The sequence below is a fragment of the Muntiacus reevesi genome, chromosome 1, assembly GCF_963930625.1.
Source record: "Muntiacus reevesi chromosome 1, mMunRee1.1, whole genome shotgun sequence".
Taxonomy (NCBI): Eukaryota; Metazoa; Chordata; class Mammalia; order Artiodactyla; family Cervidae; genus Muntiacus; species Muntiacus reevesi.
In genome coordinates, this window is record NC_089249.1 from 239,460,543 (window position 1) to 239,477,613 (window position 17,071).

Below are 17,071 nucleotides of genomic sequence, written 5' to 3' on the forward strand. Positions count from 1 at the left end.
TCACCTGCCTTCCTTCCCTGCAGGCACCACGGCCCTCTATCTGTTCCTGGGCATGCACCCCGACCTCAGCAGCAACTACCCCAGCTCCGAAACCTTTGAGGAGATCCAGTTTTTTAACGGCCACAACTATCACAAAGGCATTGACTGGTGAGTGGGTCTTTCTGTCAGCAGTGGGACAGGACGGCCACCATGGAGGCTGCCAAGGAGGAGGTCTGCTGAGGCCACAGCAGGAAGCAGCTGGCGCTTGCTCACACGCAGCCAGTTCCTGTAAACAGGGACAAAGTGCAGTGACCGTTGAGTCATGATGTTGGAGCCTGCACACAGATGGGACACTGATGAGGAAGCCCTTTGCCCCTTTATGTTATTGCCTGGACTCAGGGAATACCAGAAGTCAGAGTCCGCCCCCTTCCTTGCCTTCATGAGTCCAAGAAGAGAAGAGGGACATGCCTGAGGCCCTGAGAGCTGAGGACAGAGCAGAGGTTAAAATCCAGGTGTTCGGACCAGAAAGCTGGCCCTTTCCACTGTGTGTGGCTGACCGTGTAGCAGGAGGCGATCTTGTGAGCGCTTCAGAGGTGGATCTTTAAGTCTTCAGGGAATCTCCTGGGAACGTGGCTGGAATTGCAGATTCCTACCAGTAGCTGTCACCGGAGGCTCCCTCAGGGTGTGGGTGCTAGTGGGGATGGTTTCACACCATGTTTCTTGTTTGCCTCTCTCTCGTCTTTTCTAACCTTATACATGCGTTGCTCTTTTTTATTATTTTTATGTCTGTGGTTTACCTGAGTAGAGACCTCATGGGTGTTATTCTGTTTGTTTTTTGGTATTTCTCTGTGTATTTCCATCAGCCTCTTTCTGTTTCTTTCTTTCCATCATCTGTCAGGCAATCTAGCTGTCATTTTCTCTCTTCGATACTGCCACAATCTCTTATCTAAAATCCATTGTAACCAGATACATGATTGGAAGTCACCTCTTTATGGATTTAGAGAGACATAATATATTTAACAGCACCTTCACCAAGGTCTGGGGCAGCACCCATTAGCAAGTTTATTAATATATCTGTAGCAAAGTATGTGAACATTTATGCCAAGTAAGATTCTTAAGTCAGGGTTAGCTGCCAGATGGCTTTGCTACAAACTTAGCAAAAAAAGCTTCTTTCTCAGAGCTTTCTCCATTTAGGTATAACAAACAATGAATTGTGAACATAAAGGTGCTATTTTGTAAAGAATTTTTGGAAATGTGAGAGAACTAGCAATTTCTCAGCTCCATTCCAAATATCTTGTTTGTAGGGGTACAGAAATCCCCCAGGCCCCCAGGTAACTGAATTCTGATAAATGGGTCCCTGGAACCACCCAGGAGAAACCTCGCCTCACAGGATAGAGTAGGGCTCCTATGCCCTTAACTATATGATGGGCTCTGTGGGCTTAGGTTCCCAGAAACTTCCGAAGCTGTAGCTCCGTCTTGCATGAGTAGGTGCCCCTGGGAGGGTCTGGAGTGTTTATTTGGTTTTCTGAGGAGCCCTCAACCTAGAGGAGATCTCAGAGGACTGGTGTGGACAGTCACTCTGAGCGGGATGTGGGAGGTTCATCTGGGAAGCTGTCAGGTTCACCCATATGAGGCGGGCGGAGTGTGGGGGACAGATGGTAGGCAGTCAGTCGCCTCCCCTCCTTGTCTGCTGGTCTACAGTAACAGCTTAGAAAGTACCATCAGGTCAGGAAGGAAATCCTGCAGCCTGGAGGCAGCAGAGGGCGTCCTTCCCCGCAGTGCTGGGTTTCCCGCTCAGAAGCGTCCCCGCTCGCCCCCTAGTGGGGCAGTAAGGGTTAGGGCCCTGTCGGTTTCACTCTGGGAGCATCCCATTTAAGAGGAAAAGATCCTCCTGATCCCAGGGTCTCCCCAAAAAAGGAACAAATCCATTAGAGGGAGCCTGCCAAGTGGCCACTCAGTCTCGGACCCCGGCAGAAGTAAGTGCTTGGTAGACTGAGGGCAGTGTGCCTGCTTGCGCTCTCGCGTCCCGCCCCTGGTGAGCCGGCCCTCCCGACGGCGCTCCCCAGGCCCGGCTCCTGAGCCTTGCCTGTGCGTGTGTGGGCTTCCTGCAGGTACATGGAGTTCTTCCCTGTCCCCTCCAACACCACCTCCGACTTCTACTTTGAGAAGAGCGCCAACTACTTTGATTCGGAAGTGGCTCCCCGGCGGGCAGCTGCCCTGTTACCCAAGGCCAAGGTCCTGACCATCCTCATCAACCCAGCGGACCGAGCCTACTCTTGGTACCAGGTGAGCTGGGGTGGGGCCCTGGGTAGTGGCACAGGCTGTGTCTACCACTCAGCCATTAATAAATATCAGCAAACATTTATCCTGCGTCGTCTTTGTGCTTTCCCTCCGCTGGGCTCCTGCAGTGCACTGGTGGGTAAGAACAGGGCTCCTTCCACTGTGCTTCCAGCCCAGAGGAGGAGCCAGGCAGAAATTCATGCTGAGTCCCAGCCAGGTTACCTGCTTGCCCTCCCAGCTCTATCTGGGGACCTGCCTCTGACTCTGATTTTCCAAGTAGAGGTAGAGGCTGGTTTTACTTGCTGAAGTCAGGATTTGGTGAATAGTGATCTGTGCTCATGCTAACTGTGGCCTCCTGACTGGGCTCGGAGTGGGGGTGGGAATTCAGAAAAGGACAGAACGCAGGACCTGCCCTTCCTAGTGGCAGATGCAAATGCCTGATCAGGTAAGGAAGTTACCTAGACTGTGATTCGTGCAGGAGATCGCAGCTTCTAGTTGCTCCTTGACTGTGTAAGAACTAGAATTTTCTTTAATCTCAGTGACCTGACTGAATTTTTTTCTGAGCACCTTTCCACTGGGCTCATAGGAAAGCTTAGGCTCAGGTCTTTTGGGGGGTTTCCTTTCCTACCTGCCAGTCTTGCTGGAATTATGCTTATGCCAGGGTGGGAGGCTTCCTGCTCTAGAGCTGGTCCTGCTGCAGGCCTGGCCTCCTCTCTGGGGCCTCATTGTGGCCATGGGCTGGTAGGAGGCCAGGTGCAGATCCCCCCCACAGACCTCTCCGCCTCCTCTCCCTCCAAGCCTGGTTACCCTCCCCATCTGGAGTGCAGGGCTACTCTTCTCACGACTTTCTGTCTAGACCCCGACATTCTCCTTTTCTCTGGAAGAATGGAAGCCACTTCTCTTCGTGCCCTGCTGCCCCCCATGCTGTGCCCCGGCAGTGAGCAGAGACTGACCATCTGTATTCATGGGGGGCGGAAAGAGGAAGGAGAGGGAGGCAGAGGGAAAGCAGCCCTGGGTGGAGGCGCCCGGGTTCTGTCCTGATGCACCTTCTCCTCTAGAGGGCAGAGATCTTTGTGTCTCCGCTCACAGACAAGAAGACCAAGGTTCATCAGGCCCGGTGACGAGCTCAAGTTCATGTGCTGGCGTTTTGAACCCAGCTCCTTCAGGTCTAAGCCCCTGTTCTTTCTTCTGTCTGTGGCTGAGGCGGGATAAGAAGAAGGGGGGCTGATTCCTTCCAGGAGGGTCCAGGGAGGTTCTGGAAGGAGGGGAAGGATGGTGGCCTGCTTCAGAGGGGAGATCAGGAGGATGGGGGCTGTTCCCCACCCCTGACCCAGGCTGTGTGTGATGCTCAGTGAGGGTGTGGGGGTTCGTGAGGGTCACCCCTGGTGAACAGGCTCGCGATCTCTGGACTTGGCACTCTGCAGATGCCGACTGCCCGGGGCATTATTTCAGGTGCTTCAAACCTGGCGTTTCCCCTTTCCAGTTCTTTCCCAGTCCTTCTGTCTTAGTCTGCTTGGGCTGCCACAGCAAGTATTATAGATTGGGTGGCTTAAACAATAGCATGTTTTTTCTCACAGTCTTGAAGCCTAGAAATATAAGTCCAAGATTGAGGTACCAGTCGATCTGGTTCCTGGTGAGAGCTCCCTTCCTGGCTTTTAGACAGCCACCGTCTCGCTGTGTCTTCTTGGCAAACAACCTCTGTGGTGTCTCTCCTTACAAGGACGCCAATCCTATCACAGGGGCTCCGCCCGCCTGACTGCATCAAGGCTTAGAGCAGACATTTGTATCTGCCTGGCGTATGAACACATAGCTTTATTTTATTGTATTTATGAGTGATTATCCTTATTACCTTTATATATGACAACTGATTCTAGTTTTCTATCTGTGAAGGCAGTATTGAGTTTTATTTTGCAATACATTTATGTGAATAAGGAGTCCACATAAAGAAAATTCTGTTGATTTGGCATGTATAGCTGGACATGGCAGAGACCACAGAGATGGTGTGAAGGGACCAGCATTTGGAAGCTCTGACTTAGTCTGATTCCCGTCTTGCAAAGATGGGGAAACTAGGGCTCCAGAGAGGTCAAAGGGTAATGACAGGTACAGCCAGATCTTGAGCCCAGGGCTCCTGGTTCCAGCTTGGCGTCTTCTGGCCACCTCCTAGTTACTGTCCCACAAAAGCCTTTCCCTTTGGTGCCTCCACGTGGCACGCTGACCCTCTCTCCCTGCCCGTCTGCAGCACCAGCGAGCCCACGATGACCCGGTAGCCCTGAAGTACACTTTCCACGAGGTGATCACGGCTGGGCCCGACGCATCCTTGAAACTGCGCACCCTCCAGAACCGCTGCCTGGTCCCCGGCTGGTACGCCACCCACATCGAGCGCTGGCTCAGCGCCTTTCACACTAACCAGGTAGGCCTGTCCCTGACCCTCGGAAGGGCAGCCATAGCACTGACTTGGGGCAGTTAACCGAGGGCCTCAAGATCTTTTACCAGTGACAGGGCCAGAAAGCGGTCGTTGGACACTTAGGTCTTTGGGATCTTCAAAGGTTTCAGTCTTGCTTATCCCAAGCCCTTGTCCCATCACAGCAGGCTCTGTAACCCTAAGGGGACCCAGAAAGCCCTGGAATAGGCCCTGGGAGGGAGGGAGAGCCCAGTTGGAGAGGTGAACAGGGCCAGGTTGCTGAGGCATTTTAAGGAAACCCTTGGTGGGTTTAGGCAGGAGAGTGACATGTAGTCCAGAAACGTGGAGAGAGGCAGAGAGGGAGGTGTCATAGGGGCAGGAGGGAAAGGCAGGGTCTTGGTGATGGATTAAATGCTGGGAGAGGACGGCATCAGTCGAAAGAAGCTGGGAGAAGGCAGGGAGCAAGACTGCCCAGGGCTAAGCCACAGGGACGCCTCCTGTCCAAGGAGGAGGAGGAAGCACTCTATAGGGCGTAGGGTCCCCAACCCATAACCGTGGCTGCCGACCCAGAAGACCGGGGGCCTGTTGGCCACTGGAGTGAAAGCAGGTTCAGATCACATTCTCCTCTTTCTTTTTTTTTCCCAGATTCTGGTCTTGGATGGCAAACTGCTGCGAACAGAACCTGCCAAAGTGATGGAGACAGTGCAAAAGTTCCTTGGGGTGACAAACACCATTGACTACCACAAAACGTTGGCGTGAGTGTTATCTTGGCCTTTCAGCAGGGGGATGTCCTAAACAGGCACATGGGCCCAAAAGCCAGAGGCTGGAATGACTAGGAGAGAGACACAGATTAGAGTCAGCAAGTATGAGAAAGTATGTGTGGCCCTGATGGCAGTTGAGCAGAAAAGTTAATATGACTTGAGTCATATAAACAAAGGTATTGACTCAAGAAAAAGGGAGGTGATGACTCTGTTCTCTTCTGGTAGTCCTTCCCCTAGGGTGTTCTTTTCAATCTGGACTGAGCATTTTCAGAGTGTTTAAGTTAGACCAGTAATGAGCAACTCTAATACCCACAAGGGTTTCTTAGCATTAGTTTATGATCTAAGTATAATTTAAGGAAAAAGATACTATAAATATTGTCAACAGTTAATTCTCATCACTTAAAACCCAATGCAAGGATACTGAGAAGGCCCTCCCAAGATGAATAAGTGCCAGCCTGTGTTGAGGGACTCAGGGCTGAGGAGAGGCTGTCTTCGAGGGTGAATCACAGACAGGAGTCTCAGGAGGAGAAAGAAAGTCTCCTTCCCCAGCTACCTTCTTCGGAAAGCCCTGCAGCAAGAATATCCCCATCTCCCTACTTTGGAGGATGAAGGTAAAGAAGGGAAGTCAGTCCTTTGCACTGAGGGTAGAGAGGAGCAGCAGCGAAGGGCATAGCTGTGGCAGCAGAGATGCCTGGGTGAGGATTCCAGACCCATTACTTCTTTAACTTTGGGACCTTGAACTTGGTCTTAGTTCCTTCAAGCCTCACTTTTGTCCTCTGTAGGTTGGGGGTACAGGTAATAATAATTCCCACCTCCCGAGGGTCACTATCTTGTAGAGCTCTTGGCTCAGTGCGCCCAGCATGTACTAATCTCAGTAAATGACAGCTGCCCTCAGCATCACCATGCCTACCCTGTGACCCATTCAGAAACCCCCATCTCGCTCTACTGCCAGAAGGAAGCTCTGTTCTCCTGCTGTCCTTATGCCCAAGAATCTCCAGATAGTTGCAGATCTGGGACTGAATTCTGACGTCATTATGCCTCCCCTCCCAGTAACAGCACCTTCTCTCCCCAAAATACCCTGGAAGGCCCAGCGTGTCTTCAGATTCTGAAAGCAGTCTTGCTTTGTCAGTTCTGGAGTTTACTAAACAACAGCAACTTTCCAGTGATACACATGCTTAAACACAATTGTAGATAGAGCATTTCTTGATAAAGATTGAATTTATTAAAAAGCAAAAGAACCCCCACTAAACGTTCTTCTCCTACTGGGTTCTCACCCCTGAGTTGGAGAGTTTCAGGAGGATTTCCAGGCTAAGGAAGGATGAAGGCTTTCCCCACCTCCACAGGTTTGATCCAAAGAAAGGATTCTGGTGCCAGCTGCTCGAAGGAGGAAAAACCAAGTGTCTAGGCAAAAGCAAGGGCCGGAAGTACCCGGAGATGGACTTGGATGTAAGTAGCAGACATGCTGCCTGTGGCAGGGGAATACATGATGGGGGTTCCGTACTGAAGAGAAGCTTCTCTTTATCTGACGCCCAGCGCTCAATGCATTGCCTTGACATTTCTTGGATAGTGTTCTTAGGAGGAAACGTGGGCTAGGATTTAGCGACTCAGAGTTGATTAGTCAAAGAGTATTTCCTTTCGCAAGGGCTGAATGCTATGGGGCTTTGAGAATGAATCAGACATGTTCTTTGCCTTCAGGGAGCTCCTAGTCTAGGAGGGAAATGAGTCACACATGCCAGTAAGTAGAATACAAGGCAAGAAGTGCTTTGTGTAGTTAGGTTTGCACATGTGTGATGGGACTTCAGAACAAGGACGTGCCGTGTGAAGCTGACGGGTAAAGGCTTCTCAGACGAGGTGGGGGCTGACTCTGGGGTTGGGCCTGGAAGGATGGGGTAGCATTTGGACCTATGGCATGGAAGGATGAGGCATTCTTGTAGAGAGGACATCCTTTGTAGGATAAATGGGAAAGGGCACACATTGTGACTGTGGTTTATGTTTCCCAGTGTTTTCATTACCCCTTGATCATTTTTTAAAAATCCAAGTATAGTTGATTTACAATATTGTATTAGTTTCAGGTACATAGCAAAGTGATTCAGTGTTTATATATATGTATAAGTTTTTCAGATTGTCTTCCTTTATAGGTTATTACAAGATATTGAATATTGTTCCCTATGTTATGCAGTAAATCCTTGTTACTTATCTATTTTATATATAGCATTGTGTATCTGTTAACCCATACTCCTAATTTGTCCCTCCCCACTCCCTTTCCTTTTGGTAACAAGTAAGTTTGTTTTTTGAGTCTGTTTGTTTTGTAAATAGATTTACTTTTTAGATACCACATATAAAGTGATATCATACAGTATTTGTCTTTTTCTGTCTGACTTCACTTAGTATGATATTCTGTAGGTCCATCCACATTGCTGCAAATGGCAATAGTTCATTCTTTTTAATTTTCTAGTGTATGTGTATATATATATATATATATGTACCACATCTTCTTTATCCATTCATCTGTTGATAGTCACACAGGTTGCTTCCACATCTTGGCTATTGTAAACAGTACTGCTATGAACATTGGGGTGCACATATCTTTCCAATGCATGTGTGTGAAAAGATGCATGCGCCCCAATGAGTTTTTTCTGGATGTCTGCCTAGTAGTTGGATTGCTGGATCATATTGTAGATCTGGTTTTGTTTTTAATTGGAGGAAAATCGCTTTATAGAATCGTGTTGGTGTCTGCCATATACCAACACGAATCAGTCATAGGTATACATATGTCCCCTCCGTCTTGAACCTCCCTCCCACTCCTCACAACATCCCATCCCTCTCGGTTGTCACAGAGCACCACGTTGGGGTCCTGTGTTATTCAGCAGCTTCCCACTAGCTATCTGTTTTACATGTGGTAATATATATGTTTTAATGCTACTCTATTTGTCCCACCCTCTTCTTCCCCAGCTGTGACAAGTTTGACCTCTATGACTGTGTCTCTATTCCTACCCTGCAAATAGGTTAATCAGTACCATCCTTCTGGATTCCACATATATGTGTTTGTTCTTCTCTGACTGCACTCTATATAACAGACTCTAGGTTCATCCACCTTACTAGAACTGACTCAGATGCTATTCCTTTTTATGGCTAATATTCCATTATATATATGTACCACAACTTCTTTACCCATTCAACTGTCAATGGACATCTAGGTTGCTTCCATATCCTGGCTATTATAAATAATGCTGCAATGACTAGTTTTTAAAAAGGAACCTCTCTTTTGTTCTCCATAGTGGTTGTGCCAATTTTTACATCGCCACCAACAGTATAGGAGGAACCCCTTTTCTCCACATTCTCTCCAGCATTTATTTTTTGTAGGTCTTTGACGTTAGCCGTTCTCATCCTTGTGAAGTGATCTCATTGTAGTTTTGATTTCCATTTCTCTAATACTTAGCCATGTTGAATGTTTCTTCATGTGCCTATTGATCATCTGTATGTTCTCTTCAGAGAACTGTTTAGGTGTGCTCTTTCAATTGAGTTGTTTTTTTTTTATACTGAGTTGCATGAACTGTTTGTATATTTTGGAAATTAACACCTTGGTTGCGTTGTTTGCACATATTTTCTCTCTTCCTTTTGTCAGTGGTTTCCTTTGCTGTGCGGAAGCTTTTAAGTTTAGTTAGGTTCCATTTCTTCATTTTTACTTTTATTTCTTTTCCTTGGGAGACTGACCTAAGAAAACATTGTTATCATTTATGCCAGAATGTTTTGCCTATGTTATTCTTCTTGGGGTTTTGTGGTATCATGTCTTACGTTTTGTGGTATCATGTCTTACGTTTAGGTCTTTATATCATTTTGAGTTTATTTTCATATATGGTATTAAGGAGTGTTCTGTTTCCTTTTTTTCTAAATTTTTATTTTATATCGGAGTATAGTTGATAAACAGTGCTGTGTTAGTTTTAGGTATATAGTAAAGTGACTCATTTATACATATGCATATACCTATTCTTTTTCAAATTCTTTTTCCATATAGGTTATTAAAAAATATTAAGCATAATTCCCTGTGCTATACAGTAGGTCTTGTTGGTTATCTATTTTAAATACAGCAGTGTGTATGTATCAATCCCAAACTCCCAGTTTATTCTCCTCCCCCTTTGGTAACCATAAGCTTGTTTTCAAAGCCTCTGAGTCTGTTTCTGTTTTGTAAATAAGTTCAGAAGTGCTGCAATGAACCCTGGGGTGCAATTTTTTTTTTCATCTCATTATGGTTTTCTCCAGTATATGCCTAGGACTGGGATTCCTGGATCACATGGTAGGTCTATTTTTAGTTTTCTAAGGCACTTCCATACTGTTTTCCACAGTGGTTGCACCAATTTACCTTCCCATCTACAGTGTAGGAGGGTTTCCTTTTCTCCACATCTGCTCCAGTATTAATTGTAGATTTTTTGATGATGACCATTCTGACTGGTATGAGGTGACACCCCACTGTAGTTTTGATTTGCTTTTCTCTAATAATTAGTAATATGGAGTATCTTTTAATGTGCTCTTTAAGTGGTCTTTGCTTATGTCTTCCTCCCATGTTTTGATTGGATTGTTTGCTTTTTGATATTGAGCTACATGAGCTGTCTGTATATTTTGGAGGTTAATCCCTTGTTGATTGCTTCATTTGCAAAGATTTTCTCCCATTCTGAGGGTTGTCTTTTCGTTTTGCTTATGGTCCCATTTATATATTTTTGTTTTCGTTTTCTTTACTCTAGGAGGTAGATCAAAGAAGATCTTGCTGTGATTTATGTCAAAGAATGTTCTGCCCATGTTTTCCTCTTAAGAGTTTTATAGTATCTGGCCTTACATCTAGGTATTTTATTCTTTTCAGTGCGTTGTTAAATAGGATTGTTTATTTCTGATATTTTGTTGTTAGTGTATGGAAATGCAGTAGATGTCTGTGTACTAATTTTGTGTCCTGCAGCTTTACTAAATTCATTGATGAGCTCTAGTAGTTTTCTGGTAACATCTTTAGGATTTTCTTTGTATAGTGTGTCATCTGCAAACAGTGATGGTTTTACTTCTTTTCCAATGTGGATTCCCTTTATTTCTTTTTTTTTTTTCTCTGATTGCCATGGCTAGGACTCCCAAAGAGAGTGGACATCCTTGTCTTGTTCCTGATTTTAGAGGAAATGCTTTCAGCTTTTCACCATTGAGAATGATGTTAGCTGTAGGTTTGTCATATATGGCCTTTGTTATGTTGAGGTAGGTTTTCTCTGTGCCCACTTTCTGGACAGTTTTTTGTTTTTTTTTTTTTTTTTTAATTTTATTTTATTAGTTGGAGGCCAATTACTTCACAATGGACAGTTTTTAATTATAAATTGGTGTTGAGTTTTGTCAAGAGTTTTCTCTGCATCAATTGAGATGATCATATGGTTTTTATTCTTCAATTTTTTGATGGGGTGTATCACACTAATTGACTTGAAGATACTGAAAAATCCTTGTATCCCTGAAATAAATCCCACTTGATCATGGTGTATGATCCTTTTACTGTATTGTTGGATTAGGATTGCTAGTATTTTGTTGAGGATAAAGATCAGAGCAGCAATAAACACAATAGTGATGAAGAAAACAGAAAAGATCAATGAAACTAAAAGCTGGGTCTTTGAAAAGATAAACAAAGTTGATAAACCATTAGCCAGACTCATCAAGATAAAAAGGGGAAAGGGTATAAATCAATAAAATTAGAAAGGAAAAAGAAAAAGCTACAACTGACACCACAGGAATGCAAAATGGACAACCTAGACGAAATGGTAGCAACCTGCCAGGTACAGCCTGCCAAGATGCAACCAGGAAGAAATAGAAAGTATGAACACACCAATCACAAGTACTTAGATTGACATTGAAAATGTGATTAAAATACTCCCAACAAACCAAAGTCCAGGGCCAGAGGGCTTTACAGATAAATTCTATCAAACATTTAGAGACGAGTTAACACTTAACCTTCTTAAACTCTTCCAAAAAATTGCATAGGAAGGAACACTCCCAAACGCATTCTGTGAGGCCACCGTCACCCACCCTGATACCAAAACCAGATGAGGATACCACCACAGAAAAAAGAAAATTATCAGCCAGTATCACTGATGAACATGGATGCAAAAATCCTCAACAAAATATTCTTGATTAATTCTCTCTCTTTTCTCCCAATCATGAGTTTTCACCTTGTATACTATAGTTTGGTGCTTCTCCTATATGTTTTCTTTTGAAGGTTACCATTTTGAAGAAAATTGTGAATAAATAATGGGAGTGGCAGAAGATGGCAGCGGGGTGCTGGTTTTCTAGAGGAGGGGGCAGGGGTCACTCAAACCAGCACATGACTGACGTCTGAGCTTCCCTTCCCATTACAGTCCCGCGCCTTCCTGAAGGACTATTACCGGGACCACAACGTTGAGCTTTCCAAGCTGCTGTACAAGATGGGCCAGACACTGCCGACCTGGCTCCGGGAGGAGCTGCAGAACACCAGGTAGCCGCGGCCCCCACCGCCGGACTGAATGTGACGGCAGGGACATCCCGCCACACGCTGAGCCAGACTGACCTGCAGAGTGGGGAGCGGGGCCCGGCTGGCCAAGCACTCACAAGCAATACTCCGCCGAGGCCCGGGCCAGCCAGGAGGAGAGCCCAGGCAGGTGCCCACGTGCCTCAGAGCATCCAGCACGCGGTCGGTGGCCTCTCGGACCTCCCTTGCCACCTGAGGTCCGTTCCGCTCAGTCTTCATGGGGAGGCCACTTCCTGTTGGTGGAGGACCACATGTTGGTAGGAGGGAGTCCGAAAGACTCTGTTCTCTGTCCCTCACTGTGTTCTACCCACCGCGCGCTCCATCCTTCACTCCTGCCCCATAGGGTGTCCACTCAGTGTTAGCTGCCACGTCGTCTCTGTCCTCCTGACAACAAGGACAAGGGTCCAGCTGGGACCTTTGGCGAACCAGAGAGAGAAATTGGACGTTTCACTGATGTTTCAAGCCAGGCTCTTCAGAGGGGTCAGCTGGAAACCCAGAGGCAGCCACAGGCGGGGTGTGAGGGTGGCCACCTTGAGAGAGAATGCTGGACCTCCACACCCACTGCGGCTCATTACCTTTGCATCTCACCTTCCCGCTTTGGGGAAAGAACCGCTGGTTCATACAGTACCCACCCGGTTCTCAAGGCCACCTTCAGGGCCCTGGGGGCACTGCCATGCCATTTGGACCCAGAGACCCAGTCCTCAGCCCTGCCCCCTCTCTGCCCCTGGGATATGACATGCGTGGTGTTTCCTGTGGTAAGAGCCTGAGGCGGTCGTGGGGCTGGCCGTATACGTGCTCCCGTGTACATCTGTTGTCCCCAGGCCCCTGCCTTGGCCCCAGGCAGATGCTGGACAGAGTTGGTGAGACTGCCAGCTCCCTGGGGCCGAGGGTACCTAGAGCCCCCCCTTAACCTCCCAAGTACTAAGAAGCTAAAGTATTTTAATATTTTTTTTTTCTTGGTGCCAGAGTTTATACCCTGGGTGCTGGGGTTGCACTGTGTTACATATATATATATAACTGTGTATATATATATATATATATATATATTATATTTTTTTGGTTGGGTTTGTTTTTAATTCAGTCGTACAGAATGGTGGCAAGCCCCAGTCCCAAAGGGTGTCCTATCTCAGTGCTAGAGCATGGGATGGAGGGGGCGGTATGTATCTTCATGTGTGGGGGCCTCAAGGACACAGAATGAATGTGCCCTTGGAGAGGTCAAGTGCCATGGCTGCCCTGCAGCTACTCCAGGAGAACAGAGGTGGTGAGATACAGAGGGAAGACCTACTGTCTCCAGGAAGTCTGGCTTCATGAAGTGCAGTGATCCCAGGGGACTTCTGATCAAAGGAAACAGCCAGGCTGAGGTAGGAGACCCCGGGGCTAAATGCTGGCCTGTCCCCTTCCCCTCACATGGTGCTAGGTTGGGAGCTGCCCTGGGAGCTTGGGGGCCCCCAGGACCCCCCCGAGCTGTCTCCAGGCCCCTCTGCAGACAAGGGGATCTCTGGACTAGTTTCTGGTGGGGGCCTGCTCCTACCCCCCCTCTTAACAATGTGAAGTGACTAAGGCTGGGGTGCCTCTTCCCCAGTCCCTCCCACTGCCAGTTCGGCTTTGAACTGACACCTCGGAAATCCTTTCTAGAGAGCCTGGTCTTGTTCAGAAGACTTTAGGATGTTGGGGCTGTGGGGTCCTTCAACGGGTGTGGACACAGCTCCAGAAAGGGGAGGTGGCCTCCTGGGCTGACGTCACAGAATTGACTGGGAGCAGGGCCAAGAAGCGAACTTGAGGCTCCCGCTTCCACGCCCAGAGCTCTTCTTCCAGTGCCACACTGCCTCTGAGCCCGTCCTTGGGACCCTACTCTGCCAGGTTGCTGTCCCTCCCTCGGTCACGCCCTTGGTCATTCCAGGATACGGGGACTAACCACTCCTTCCCAGCCAGGTGCCTTCTCAGTCCCAGATCTGCATCCCTGTCATGCTCGCCTCACCTCAGAAGGCCCTTCCCCAGCCTGGGAACCTGGGTCTTGGTCCCCAGGTTTTCCGTGGAATGGAAAGTGGAGTTTTCTGTGGGGCCGGCTGCATGTGGTTCTACCATCCCCCAAGAGAGGTGTTCCCATTATGCTTTTCATGGGGCCTTAGGAGCGGAATGTCTGAGGACTGGGCGGCATGCCTGAGTGCGTGCTCGTGAGGACTTACTGGCACCAGGAACCAGACTCCCAGAGCTGGCAGCGGCTTCCGCAGTGCAGAGCCCAGCCTTCCTTCCCGCCCTTCATTGTGGGGCTCATGTTCTGTGATGAGGACCTCACAGCTCCCACCGTCTGAGGTCTGTCCTCAAGGGGCAGGTGGGTCCACTCCCCTTGTCCTCCGGCTTGAGGAAGAAACAGGCAGACTTGAGACCCTGGGGGAGCAGAGGAAATCCTGGGGACTTGACCTGTCACTTGTTGTAAGTCTGTCTTGTCACTGCTACTTTTTCCCTTCCCACTGAAGGAATCTGTCTCGAGGACCCCCTGCCAGGACCTGGAGGTACTGGGGAGGGGAGAGAAGTCCCCTAGGGACTCTTTGGCTACTGAGTACACAGATCCCCCTGAGGGGGGAGAAAACCAGAGGTCAGTGGTGCGGCGTCCTCTGGCCTGAAAACAAGAGCAGAAACTCTGCCCCTCTTCTGCCGTCTCCTGCACACACCTGTGCCCCAGGCTGGGAGCAGGTGCGCTGTGTCACCCGGGGTTCTAGAGCCGCCCGCAGCAGGAGTCTTGCTCTTGGAGAAAGAGTCTGAGGTGTAAGGATGTGTCTCTTCTGCACCTCTCAGTAGGAGCAGCCAGTGCCTCTGGGGCCCAGCGAGGGAGCAGTGGTCTGTTCCCAGCAGGAGGAAACTGCTGGGCTGACCTGCAGAGACCAGTTGGTCCCAGCATGGAGCTGTCCCCACAGGTATGTTAGAAAGAGCAAGTAAATGTTGTACCAGATATTTTATACCAACTCCTCCTACCCACTGTTCAGCCTTACAGTGAACATTTTGCCACATTGTTTTTATCTTTTTCTCTGTACATTTTTTCTGAACTAGTTTTATCATTAAGACTCCACCCCATATACTTGAGCCTGCATTTCCTAAGAGGTAGGTCATTTTCCTTCAGTTGGCCTGCCATCACACCCAAGACAACAGTCATTTCCCAGCAACATCAGTCCCTATTTAAACTTCCCCCGAATAATTTATGCCTGGTTTTAGAATCAGGGCCTAGTTAAGGTACACAGGTTGCATCTTGGAAGTGTGTTTTCTAAAGTCTCTTTCAAGCCAGTGAAGTTTTCGTTCTGCTCACTTTGGTTTTTTAAATGACGTTACTTCTGAGGCTCGACGTCCCACAAGCTGATCTGTTTCTCCACGGTGTCTAGTTCCTCTAACCCCTGTATCGGCAAGGGCGATTTAGGCTATGGGGAGTGTTACCTCTTGTTGCTGACTTAAAAACTTCAGTCCCTCCGCTGTCACCTGCACCCAGTGCCAAATCAACAGAGGGGCGGGCCAGAGCTCCTGGAGAGGGCGGGGGAGGCAGCTTCACAACTGGGCTGGGGGAGTCTAGAAGGAAGAGGCCGCACGCGTGGAGACTGGGTCTGTTGGAAATGAGGCATCTTGGACTCAGAAGGTCCTGTACTCTCCTGATCCTGGGACTGAACCACAGGGCACCAAATAGTATCTCTTTCTGTTTTGCATCTCTGGGTTTTCACTTCCTGGTGGCCCATGGTCTGTGTGCACGGGGGCAGAGCCACAAAGACGCACCAAAGAAGGGTGTGAGGGCAGCTTGCCCAGGCCAGTGTTGAGGAGAAAGCACTGGGCTGGAGGCAGGAGATGTGAAGTTTTGTCCAAGCTGTGTGCACTAAGGATCTAGGTAACAGTTTTCCTCCCAGGACTTAACTTCCTATCTAGAATAAACAGATGGGGCTACAGCGTGGGTTTTCAGACATCGAAGGAAGGAAGGAGGTCCGCTCTCCTTGAGGTGGGGATGGAGGTCCCCCTGCCCTTGAGGCAGTGCTGGGCTTCCGGCTTGCTTACCTGGCTGAGGCTGCCTGTCCCCACGGCTTCCCTTCGCCAGCTCAGACCGCCAGAGGCTTTTCCAGCTCCCACCAGGGAGAGCCGTGGGCCTCGTGTGCAGTCAATGTCGAGGGCCCGGGGAAGACTCTGGCTGCGTTTTATCCTAATAAGTTCATCCCTCCCTGCCTCTCTGTGGCCCTTGAGCAGAATGAGGGCGTTGAGGGTTTTCTATGACTGTGCTAGCTTTTATTATCAGCAAGAGGGCTCCTTTTGTAATTTGTGCATGAAATTCATGTCATTTCCTGGGGAGAGAGGAGCGGACTGACAGAGGGTGGGGGGCCGGTTAGGGGAACAGTCAGAGGTTTCCTTCCTTTGTGGGTGGGGAGGAGGGTGCTTCCCCACTCAGCTGATCAGGGCTCTCAAACCAGCCGTTTTGGGTTGTGTTGAACGTGGGAACCTTCCTCCATTAATGTACAATCTTGAACTAACTGCTAATAAAGTGGGGTTCTGTTTGTACACCTTGGTCACATCTGTCTGTCTGATGTGCCTTTTTTCAAGGCCCACAGGAGTGGTGGAGAGAGGGGTGTTCACACGATGGCCAGTGTGGCCTCCCCTGTACACACAGTGACTTTGTCAAATCAAAGACCGATCCCACAGACAATAAACCACAGCCTTTCTAGACAGTAGGGGCCTGTCCCAGGACAGCCAGGTGGGGTTTGTCAGATGACAGAGAGCTTACAGGCACGCTGAACAGTTGAGAAGTGCTGGAGTTCTGTATCTCGAGGAGCCTCTGTCTAGAGAGAGTTCTGCCATCAGCGTGTGATGTGATTGAAGACAAGTCACTCTCACACTTGGATTCTCAAGTTTCTCTCCTCTCTTAGAGGCATGGAAGGTGTTGAACTCAGTGGCCACTCTGGAGAGCTTGATTCAAATGCAGATTCCCTGGCTGGGCCCCCAAGGATTTCTCTGTGGCAGATGCGTGTGTGGCCCGAGCATCTGCATTTTAACAGCCTCTCCAGCACACTGAGATGCCCCACTCAAGGAACCCTGGTTTAGATAGGTGGCTCCTGTGGGTTCTAAGTAATGAATTCTAATTGATTCCTCCTACTGCCCAAGTAGTGA

General features: G+C 48.5%; 1 protein-coding gene across 3 annotated transcripts in view; it reads left to right on the forward strand.

Moving 5' to 3' along the window:
• NDST1 (N-deacetylase and N-sulfotransferase 1) overlaps positions 1 to 16,465 on the forward strand; it is an 88,752-nt gene extending 72,287 nt beyond the window's left edge. For all 3 annotated transcript variants that reach the window (XM_065918918.1, XM_065918916.1, XM_065918917.1), the window contains 6 exons: positions 24 to 147; positions 2,091 to 2,265; positions 4,499 to 4,669; positions 5,306 to 5,415; positions 6,765 to 6,867; positions 11,793 to 16,465. In XM_065918918.1, coding sequence (XP_065774990.1) covers positions 24 to 147; positions 2,091 to 2,265; positions 4,499 to 4,669; positions 5,306 to 5,415; positions 6,765 to 6,867; positions 11,793 to 11,912 — 803 coding nt within the window. In that variant the 3' untranslated portion in view covers positions 11,913 to 16,465. The remainder of the gene's footprint in view (positions 1 to 23; positions 148 to 2,090; positions 2,266 to 4,498; positions 4,670 to 5,305; positions 5,416 to 6,764; positions 6,868 to 11,792) is intronic.
• The last annotated feature ends 606 nt before the right edge of the window (positions 16,466 to 17,071 follow it).